We start from the raw sequence: 10606 nt of genomic DNA on the forward strand, positions 1-10606 counted from the left end.
TCTTGTGCTTCCTTGTTTATTCCCAGTACCAGGTACCTCCCTACACTGTGTGTGTGCGTGTGTGTACACATGCGCTTGCCCATGTGCGAGTGTATTCATCTCCAACATGGCACACGGACAGGGCAGGTGAAGTTCCTAACAAAACTAGAATGGGCTCCTGGGTCCCTTGCCTCATTTTCTACAGTCTTCTGCTTGGTACAGGCTCTAACAGAGAGCCTGTAGTTCAGAAGATGGGGAGCTCTCACCACAGGGAATGGCCTGAGTGAGCCTGGGTCTCTCTAAGCTGGGATGGAATGCTCAGCCTAAGTCGGGCTTCACCGTCTCTGTAGACAGCCATACACACGCACACTGAACAAAGGCCACCAGAAGACGCGCAGGCTCAAATATTTTATTTGGCAATTTCAACCTGACACGAAGGGTGGAGTTTTCTGCTCCCTGCTCCAGCGTCTCCGGCAACCCATCCCACCTTCTCATCCCCTGGCCCGGCTCCTGGCCCCACACCACAGAAGCAAGAGCTGCAGCGCCACAGCCCAGCTCAGGTGGGAGCGCAGCAGCAGCAGCAGCAGCAGCAGAGCCGCGCCCACTGTGGTGACTTGTGCGGCCACCCTGGGCGGCCCTTCCAGGAACCCCAGTCTGAGTTGCAGAATCCAAGAGTTGGCTCCTCACGTATCTGGCAGGCGAAGGAGGGTTCCAGAAGTGGTGGGGACACTGTGTAACAGAAAGACAAGCCTGGAGCCAGCCGCCTGGGCCCCAAGTGTGCAGACTCAGAATTGAGTGCAGTGTTCTCCTGAGTCCGCCAAGAGAGAGGAACTGGGCTTCACTGCTGACTGAAGCATGGCTTAGGGGAAGCCAACCCTGGCTCCCTGCAGTGTCCCCAAGTCTCAGGACTAGACTCACCAGTCCACCAGCTGGGCTCCAATGAGGTCGTGCACATGGTAGGCAAGACCCAGCCGCACTGCCGAGGGGGCCCTGCGACCCAGGAGCTCTGACAGGGCAAGTTCCCGGTACTTGGCCTTCCGCACCATGCTCAGCACAGCCTGGCGCCCTGGAGAAGGAGATCCAGGAAGAGGAAGAGGTGAGTCAGACTGGGAGGCCTGAAGACACCCCAAAGGGTGGTGCTCCTGAGGTACCGTACCTTTAACAAAGCTCTTAACGAATCTCCCAGCTCCAGGCACAGCCAGCCACCAGCTTCCAGCATCGCGGACAGTGAGGACCCCAGCATTCACCAGGTGCCTGCAGCGGGTAGGCGGCCATGAGAACCCGCCCTTCCCCAACAGTTGATGGGTGGACACTGAGCTGCCAGAAGCCCTGGCAACCCAAGCAGGGACCCACTCACCCTGCTGGCTCACCACTGCTGCCTGGGTGTCCTTCTGTACTTCTCTGTGATAGTGTGCGTGTGTGTGTGTGTGTCCGTGTGGGGGGAAGGTGTGTGTCCCCGTGTGTATGTGTGTGTCCATGGGGGGGGTGTGTCCCCGTGTGTGTGGGTGTGTGTCCATGTGTGTCCGTGTGTGTGTGTGTGTGTGTGTGTGTGTGTGTCCGTGGGGGGGGTGAGGTGTGTGTCCCCGTGTGTGTGTGTGTGTATGTGTGTGTCTGTGGGGGGGGTGAGGTGTGTGTCCCCCGTGTGTGTGTGTCCGTGGGGGGGTGAGGTGTGTGTCCATGTGTGTGTATGTGTGTGTGTGTATGTGTGTGTGTGTGCACGCGCGTGCGTGCGTGTGTGTGTGTGTGTGTGTGTGTGTGTGTGTGTGTGTGTGCATGTGCGTGCATGAGTGCATGTGCATGTAACGTATACTATGTGGGCAGGTACACAAGCACGTAGAATTACAGGTTTATATTAAGTATGTGCAATAATTGTTGACTTTCTAAAAAGACATTTTTATGTGTATTTGTGCTTTGACTACATGTTTAACCGTGCATGCAGTGTGTGTGGTGACCAGAGAGGGTACCGGATCCCCTGAAGTTGGAGTTACAGACTGTTGAGAGCCATTTTGTGGGTGCTGGGAATTGAGTGTGGATCCTCTAGAAGAACAGCCAGTGCTCTTAAATACTGGGCTAATTTTTCCCTTTTATTTTTGAGACAGGGTTTCTCTGTATAGCCCTGGATGTCCTGGACCTTGCTCTGTAGACCAGGCTGGCCTCAAACTCTGAGATCCACCTGCCTCTGCCTTTCAAGTGCTGGGATTACAGGCGTGCGCCACCACACTGAGCTTGACCTTATTTTTTGTGATAGCATCTCTCACTGAGCCTGCAGCTCACTGGATTGGGCTCACTTCACTAGCCTCTGCCCTCACTTCCAGCACTGGGGTCCCAGGCACCTCACTGCACTCAGCTTATGGGGGTGCTGGACTGGAGCTCACACAGCACAGACTTTCCCACGCCGGCCAGCTCTCCAGTCCTCTTGGTAAGGCAGCTTCGTCAGGAAGCCCTCCCCGAGCACAGGCCCTGAAATGAGCCTGAGGAGGGAGGGTCAGCCCTGGGCTCACCATGACCAGAGTCTCCTCACTCAGCCCTGCACGGCCCAGTGAAGATCAGTGATTTCACATACCAGAGAGTTAGAAAACAGGAGGGCAGACACAGGTGTGGCACCCCAAAATCCTTCTGTACTGAGACCTTGCCTAGTACTTTATAGGGAACCCTGTGAACTTGGATCTTAAGGGACCCTGCAGCCTCTGCCATTTCCTATTCTCATGGCCTTGTCAAGCACAGCTCCAGTAAGGCCTCACACTGGGCAAGCCTCTAGCCACCCTCCACCCCACCCGATTTCTAGTCCTGGGCTCTCTTGTGGGGTGGAGCACATTTCACTTTACTAAACAGAAACGCAGCTCACTCGGAAGGAAGAGTGCTGCCAGAGGCCTCACTTACTGACCCCACCACAGCTCACGTGATCTCCGGGTCCCTGAAGCCGTAAGTCTGTGTCATCTGGTCCTGCTGGAAGCTAAGGTCCCCACAGGCTGGGAGCACTGAGGCCAGGAACTTCTGCACCACCCCAGCACACGGTCGGCCATCGCAGGCCTTGAGGACCTAGAACCAGAGCTGATGTCGATGTCGGTGGCCAGCATGAGCCCATCCCCCACCATGGCTCTCGATCTCTGACTCCCTCTCATGGGTCCTTCCACTTCCGTCTTTTCCCTGCTTCCTTCTGCCCTCCCCCACACTTCCTTCCCCCTCCCCCATTCACTAATTACCAGAGCTCTCTGCCCTCTAAGAGATGTGGGCTAGGGATAATGTTCCTTTCTCTCTCTCTTTTTCTTTCTTTTTTCAAGACAGGGTTTCTCTGTATAGCCCTGGCTGTCCTGGAACTCACTCTGTAGACCAGGCTGGCCTTGAACTCAGAAATCCACCTGCCTCTGCCTCCCAAGTGCTGGGATTAAAGGCATGCACCACCACCGCCCGGCCTCGTTAGTTATTTCTATGCCCAACTTCCCTCCCCACCCCCACCCTCTCTCTCACCCCCACTCCACCCCCACCCTCCCTCTCTCACATACCCGAGTCCTGTAGTCTTCCGTGAAGACAATTCCATGGGCATCCAAGTCAAAGCCTAGCTGGATGATTCTGATCTCTCCCCGCTCTTGAAGCTCCTTCTGCCTCCACAGAGATGAGAGTGAAAAGAGAAAGACAGGGTAAGATGGACGGTCAGCCATGTTCTGAGCCCTGGCAGAGAGTTTGATTGCCTGTGTGTGTGTGTGTGTGTGTGTGTGTGTGTTTGGACTAGGACATTTACCATGGAGACACTTAGGTGACAGTCAAGCAGCTGCTTCCAACCAGTCCTCCCCACCACATGCCTGCCTTATGAGCGGCTAATCAATCAATATATGTATTTTCTAAGAGCAGACTCTCATCAGTCACTACAATCACACAGTTACACTACACACTACAATTACATGCAGGGCGTGCCTTTAATCCCTGCACTGGTGAGGCAGAAGCAGCCCAAACAAACAAACAAACCAACCAACCATCTGGGACTTCTGTGGGCAGAAGCACAACAAAAGCCAGAGTGGGTAAAGGCACTTCGCCAAAGTGACAACCTCAGCTCAGCCCCGGGACACACATGAGCTATGGCATGTGTACATGTTCACACACACACAAAACACATATCTGTTTAAAAAATCTTTTTAAGGGGCCAAAGAGATGGCTCAGCAGTTAAGAGACTGGCAGCTCTTCCAGAAGATGCTGGCTCCGGTCCTGGCAACCACGTGACACCTCACAACTGTCTGTAACTTCAGTTTCAGGAGATCTGACCCTGCCCTGGTCTCTGAAGGCACCAGGCCCACGTGTGGTGAGTGCATGGACATAGATGTAAGCAGAACGCCCATACACATAAAAATGTTTGTAATTGTTTAAATAGCTGGGCATGGTGGCTTCCACCTTTGATCCCAGCACTCAGGAGGCAAAGGTTAGCAGGTCTGTGAGTTCGAGGCCAGCCTGGTCTACAGAGTGAAATCCCAGGGCACCCAGGGCTACACAATGAGGCCCTGTCTCAAAACAACAACAAAATTTTTTTTCTCAAAAACTAAAAGGCTCACAGGATCACGAGAATCACCAGACAGATTAAACCACACAGAGACTTGGAGAGAATGGAAACAGGGAGGGGCATTTGCAGATCTGAGCGAATCTGCCCAGCACGTGGCCAAAAATAGCAGGGCACACAAACAAGCTCAGAAGACAGGCAGCCCAGGGCTGCACCTTTAGTCACACCAGAGCGGCCACCAGAGGGAGCACTCCTCCCCAGGGAAGAGCGCAGGGTGCAGACACACAAAGCTTTGGACTCTTGTTTTATTTTATTTTATTACGTTTGAGACATAGTTTCTCTGTCTCCCACACCAGAAACTCTAACTAGCAGGAGGGAGACTCAGCCTTCTGAGCCCCAGAGTTACAGGTCTGAGGCACCATGCCTGGGTAATTACAATTGATTTATTAAGCATTTTACAAACAACTAAAAGAGAGGTGTTTTAAGGTTCTTGACATGGGTGAATGGTAAGTGGCAGTAGACGCTAACTTCTTTAGCCTGCTCAAGACCCGTTGTAAGCATATATGAAACGACCCCACCACGCCCTAGCAAGATACACAAGTACATTAAGTACAAATGACTTAAATTTTTTAAAAGCAAAACAAGAATGCTGCTAATGCTGACATGTAAAAAACCACGATGAGGAACTACTGGAAGGAAATTCTACAAAGCTGCAGCAGGCTCAGGGCTGATGGGAAGTTTCAGTGCGTCAAGGGCCTGAGTCAGCCCCTGGGGTCCCCGAGACGGGAGGAGAGAACTCAACCCCACAGTACCCTGGCTTATGCAAACATATCATTTGGAAATAGAATATTAGTATGAAACCCAAGCTGGCCTTAAGCTCACAGAGTGCTGGGATTAAAGACATATGGCAGTACACGTGGCCAGAAATAGTAATAAAATAAAAAATAATTGTAAAAAAAAAACCATAGGCTTAAATATGTCCCAGCCAGTCACGGTGGTGCATAGCTTTAATCTCAGCACTCAGGTGGCAGAGGCAGGTGGTCTCTATGAGTTCAAGGGTAGCCTGGTCTATAGAGGGAGTTCTAGGCCAGCTAGTGCTGCATAATAAGACCCTGTCTCAAAATCAAAACAAAACAAAAAGTCCCAGGAGAGAATTTAAAACTTGAGAAATGAAGTCAGTGAACTAAGACCTCAGTGAGTGCAGAATACATGAGTGCAGCTGAATAAAAGCCCGTGAATCCGGGCGGAGCACCGGCTCGGGCAGAGGACATGCTGCTCTTGCAGAGCGCCCACATCTGGGGACATACGCCCACCCGAAACTTGTAACTCCCCACCTCCAGGGATGAGGGGCCCTCTTCTGGCATCTGAGGGTGCAAACCCACGTGTACACACACCTATGCACACAAGCACGGAGCCACAAACAAATACAGTTAATCTTTCTGAACAGATTATTAACCTAAGATGATTATAAACTAATCAGTACAGTTATAAAAGAGAGCCAAAAACTATTGAACATGGAAGTGTCTGAAGGGATTCAAAGAGAAGATATGATGTCTAAGTAATTTCAGTGCCAGAAGAAAGCAGAGAGGCGGGGCAGTGGTGGCACACGCCTTTAATCCCAGCACTTGGGAGGCAGAGGCAGACGGATTTCTGAGTTCAAGGCCAGCCTGGTCTATAGAGTGAGTTCCAAGACAGCCAGGGCTATACAGAGAAACCCTGTCTCAGAAAATAAACAAAAAAACAAAAAAGAGCTGGTGACAGGGCTAAAGAGGTGACTCTGCTGCCTACCCTGCTGACCCAAGTTCAGTCCTCTCCAAAGAAAGAACAGACTCCCTCTAGTTATCTTCTGACCACTGTGAACCCCGGCATTAGGGAGACGGAAACAGGAAAATATCGAGTTTAAGGCAGTCTGGGCTAGAGATTAAGACCTTGTCTTAAATCTTTAAATTGTGTGAGCATGTTTGTATTCTCTTGTGCAACTCTGAAAGCTTCTTGTAAAACAAACAAAAAAAAAAATTCTAGAGAGGAAGCACAGGACCATGGCCTGAGGAGAAGGTCAGAGGTCACCTGCAGGAATCAGTCTTCTTCCCCTGCATGGATCCCAGACACTGAACCCAAGTGGTCCAGCTAAGAGCACCCTTTATGGACCTCTGACCATAAATAATTTATTGATGTTGTGATGGCTTAAAGAAACTCAGTTTTGTGTTAGGCATCATCTTGGTACCCACTAGCCATTTGTCTCTGAGTCCAGTCCCTGGAAGGTAAGTTCCCAGTCACCCTGACTGGGGCAACCCACAGCAACAGACGACTGTGACTTAAAAACAAACAACAACAGCAAAAAAAACCTTCCAGGGATGGCTCAGTGGTTGAGAGCACTGACTGCTCTTCCAGAGGTCCTGAGTTCAAATCCCAGCAAATACATGGTAGCTCACAACCATCTAATGGGATCTGATGCCCTCTTCTGGCACACAGCTGTATATGCACAAAAAGGACTCATAAAATAAACAAATCTTAAAAAAAAAAAAAAAAAAAACTTTGCTTAGCCACCCCCCCACACACACACACACACAGTAATCTGATGTCTGGCTCAGAGACTGTTGTCCTGTTCTCAGTAACCAATAAACATCTTAATTATTATTGGGTTGAGCCTGCAATCTTTTCCCAGGGGTCAGAAACTCTTTTAACAATATGAGGGCAAAGCTAAGGAAGAAGGATCTGTGAAGGACGCAGAGGAGGAACTGCCGGAGTTAAAAGGAGCCCAGAGAGGCAGGTAGCAGCAGAGAGGAGTTCACAGCACTGCAACCTTCCACTCAGCAGAGGTCTAAGATTTCCTATAAGTCAGAGACTGAAATCTGCCCCCTGGATTTAACTGGAAGATGGATGTGATCCTTAGGCCTCACCTTCTAGGATCTTGTGAGGCACTCCTTCACAAATATTAAACACTGTGTCACCTACACTACTCGTGGGTTTTGTGTGAAGAGACATGGCCCCAGCTTTCAATCACCTTCTAAACTTGGTCTCAAGGTCACATGGCTCCTCTAGTCTCCCTAAGGAGCTCATTTAGCCCCCGTGCTTTCTACTTGTGCACCACAGCCTGGAATGGTCTGCAGTGCCATAGTCCAGTGTCTCATACATCTATTAACTCGGTGTGCGCATCAGGCAAGTGGTTATTCGGTGGCTTCCTCCGCTATTCAATCCACTAATTACTAACTGATCACTCGGAAAATCTGGGAGTTGACACTAGACCCATCTCTCTCCTTCAGTCCATCTCTTCCACCGCTGACCTTCCGTGCGCCTTTGCCCGTGCTCGTCCCCTGGCAGATGGAAGCCTGTGTAATGTGACATCTATCTGCCTGCAGTTCCAAACCCTGGGATTCGCTCTGCATCTGCCTTGGCCTAACGCCTGCTGACGGACTGGCGGGTCTACTGAGTGTCTGAGTGGCAAGGACTTGGCGAGTGCCCTCGAGGATGCGTGGTGGGGGACGCCAAAGGTCTCCAAGGCGCTCCTCACCAGTTGTAGGTCGGCCACCGTCCGGTCTGGCACGAGACTGTACACTTGGCTCCTCAGCGCGATGGGCGGCAGCGCGTCCTCGAACAGCCCCCGGGGGAACAGCTTCACGAGCTCCTCGATGGCCTCGCGCGCCGAGCCTGCGGTGGAGCAAACGCGAGGTCGGGTCCGGGTGGAGAGCGCGCAGATGTTCTGACCGGGGTCAGAGAGAGTCGCTGCCCCGCGCCTGGGTTGCCATGGCTACCTACCCTGGTTCCTCCTCCTCCAAGGGTGGGTACCCTCGGGCCTTCCGCGCCCGGGTTGCCATGGTTACCTGCTCTCGCCCTTAGAGGATCCGCTCTCACGGGCTCCGGCGCCTGCCGCCGCTTCACTCCAAAAGCCTCAGATGCCAGGAGCCGTCTCTTGCGATTCATAGCCGGGACTTCAGGGAAAGGACTCCTGAAAAGACAGCGTCTTCCGGCGCAGAATCATGACGACGGGGCCTCTGGCTGGCCGTCTAGGTTTGATGACGAACAGCCTCACTTCCGTCGCCCGCGCCGCTGCTGATTGGCTACCGTCCGGGGCGCTCGCTTGGGCGCGCGGCGGCGCGAGTGGCCGCCTGGGACCCGGCTCAGGTGCAGACCGACCTCACCCCCTCAGGCTCTGAGGGCGGATGATTGCGTCACTAGGAGCAACAACTCCGCGTTTGCATCCTTCTCCGGCTTCTGACGTGCTGCCCTGACGCCATAGCCCCGAGGGGGCGGAGGACAGGGTTGGGAGCTTTGAGGTAACCGCGTCAGCTTCAACCCCAGACTCCTTCACCCGCCTCGGCGCCTTGGGGTGTCCGTGGGTGGGAACGGGCGCCCGGCTCCTGCCTGGGGAGGCGGAGTGGCTGCGCCGAGTCCGAAGCTGGAAGCTCGCCCGGCCCTTGTCCCCTCAGAAACGGAAACGCTTTCCTCTCAGGACCTCATGGAGCCCAGAGGGACCAAGAGGAAGGCTGAGAAGCCCGAGGTGGCACAGCCTTGGGCCAAGCTCCCGCGCTCGGCGCTGTCGCTGCGCACGGAACCCTCTCTCTACTCCGGAGCCTTCCCTTTCTACCGGCGCCCGTCCGAGCTGGGCTGCTTCTCGCTGGACGCACAGCGCCAGTACCACGGCGATGCCCGAGCCCTCCGCTACTACAGCCCGCCCGCCGCCCACGGCCCGGGCCCCGACTTCGACCTCAGAGACGGGTACCCTGAGCGGTACCAGCCCCGGGACGAGGAGGTCCGCGAGAGGCTGGACCATTTGCTCCGCTGGCTGCTGGAGCACCGGAACCAGCTGGAGGGGTGAGCGCGGCGGCCGACCTGGTGACCCGATTTTTCTCAAGTGGGGAGAGCCACCTGGTCGTTAGCGCGGACTTCGTCAGCGGAGCCAAGGCTCGAGTCAGACGTAAGCCCCGAACTCTTCCTCCCAGGGGTCCAGGCTGGCTGGCAACGGCCACGGTGACATGGCGAGGGCACCTGACAAAACTGCTGACCACACCGTACGAGCGGCAGGAGGGCTGGCAGCTGGCGGCCTCCCGGTTCCAAGGGACACTGTACCTGAGCGAGGTGGAGACCCCGGCCGCTCGGGCCCAGAGGCTGGCGAGGCCTCCGCTCCTCCGGGAGCTCATGTACATGGGCTACAAATTCGAGCAGTACATGTGCGCAGGTGAGGCGCCGCCCTGGGGCCCCTCCCCCGGCCGCGGGGGGCGCGAGCCCCTTCCCCTGCTGCTGGCTTCTCTCCTCGTGCAGACAAGCCTGGAGGCTCCCCGGACCCCTCCGGGGACGTGAACACCAACGTGGCCTTCTGCTCCGTGCTGCGCAGCCGCCTGGGGACCCACCCGCTGCTCTTCTCCGGGGAGGTCGACTGCCTGAACCCGCAGGCGCCGTGCGCGCAGCCCCCGTCCTGCTACGTAGAGCTCAAGACGTCCAAGGAGATGCACAGCCCTGGCCAGTGGAGGAGCTTCTACAGACACAAGCTGCTCAAGTGGTGGGCCCAGTCCTTCCTCCCCGGGGTCCCGCACGTCGTCGCCGGCTTCCGGAACCCAGAGGGTTTCGTCTGTTCCTTAAAGACCTTCCCTACCATGGAGATGTTTGAAACCGTCAGGGTAAGGCGCTGTCAGAGCGGCCATGTTTCCCCACCCCCTGGACCAAGTCCTCAGATCCAGTGCCCTTTGCCACCAGCCTTCCTCCGTCCCGCCCCCAGACTCCTGCCTCTTGTGCCTCTGCAGAATGATCGAGAAGGCTGGAATCCGTCGGTGTGCATGAACTTCTGTGCTGCCTTCCTTAGCTTCGCCCAGAGCGTGGTAGTCCAGGACGATCCCAGGTAAGGCCTTCATGTCGGTGCACGCCCCTGCGTCCCAGCTCCGGCTCGGCTTCACCCCACACCTCCGCTTCCCCCAGGCTTGTCCACCTCTTCTCCTGGGAACCCGGTGGCCCTGTCACCGTGTCTGTCCATCGGGATGCACCCTACGCCTTCCTGCCCTCGTGGTATGTGGAAGCTATGACCCAAGACCTCCCGTCACTCTCAAAGGCGCCCTCCCCCAAGGACTGAGGACACACAAGTCTGGGCTCTGTGCAGATAATAAAGGCGTGTTTCTAAGTGGGGCTCTTGCTGCGTCTGAATCGAGCCAC

General features: G+C 54.8%; 2 protein-coding genes and 1 long non-coding RNA gene across 4 annotated transcripts; 2 read left to right on the forward strand and 1 right to left on the reverse strand.

Annotated features, from left to right (window-relative positions):
* Window positions 1-374: 374 nt before the first annotated feature.
* Stk19 (serine/threonine kinase 19) lies at window positions 375-8491 on the reverse strand. The gene is made up of 7 exons (XM_052164407.1): window positions 8287-8491; window positions 7977-8113; window positions 3483-3578; window positions 2879-3018; window positions 1136-1233; window positions 898-1045; window positions 375-708 (listed from the first exon to the last, which is right to left on the reverse strand). Exons 1-7 carry the CDS (start codon window positions 8384-8386, stop codon window positions 663-665), a joined length of 765 nt encoding a protein of 254 aa, XP_052020367.1. The 5' UTR covers window positions 8387-8491; the 3' UTR covers window positions 375-662.
* LOC127670086 (uncharacterized) lies at window positions 3546-8044 on the forward strand. The gene is made up of 3 exons (XR_007974470.1): window positions 3546-3617; window positions 4115-4273; window positions 7729-8044. It is a non-coding gene; the product is annotated as an uncharacterized LOC127670086 (long non-coding RNA).
* A 49-nt stretch (window positions 8492-8540) lies between the features above and the next one.
* On the forward strand, window positions 8541-10574 carry Dxo (decapping exoribonuclease). Of its 2 annotated transcripts, XM_052164387.1 has the most exons (6): window positions 8541-8739; window positions 8916-9277; window positions 9406-9641; window positions 9725-10080; window positions 10204-10298; window positions 10376-10574. In XM_052164387.1, exons 2-6 carry the CDS (start codon window positions 8922-8924, stop codon window positions 10524-10526), a joined length of 1194 nt encoding a protein of 397 aa, XP_052020347.1. In that variant the 5' UTR covers window positions 8541-8739; window positions 8916-8921; the 3' UTR covers window positions 10527-10574. The 2 variants fall into 2 exon arrangements, with proteins under 2 accessions (XP_052020347.1, XP_052020348.1); XM_052164388.1 differs by lacking the exon at window positions 8541-8739 and having other exon boundaries at window positions 9109-9334; window positions 9414-9641.
* The last annotated feature ends 32 nt before the right edge of the window (window positions 10575-10606 follow it).

This window comes from Apodemus sylvaticus, chromosome 19 (assembly GCF_947179515.1).
Source record: "Apodemus sylvaticus chromosome 19, mApoSyl1.1, whole genome shotgun sequence".
In the NCBI taxonomy this organism is placed as follows: domain Eukaryota; kingdom Metazoa; phylum Chordata; class Mammalia; order Rodentia; family Muridae; genus Apodemus; species Apodemus sylvaticus.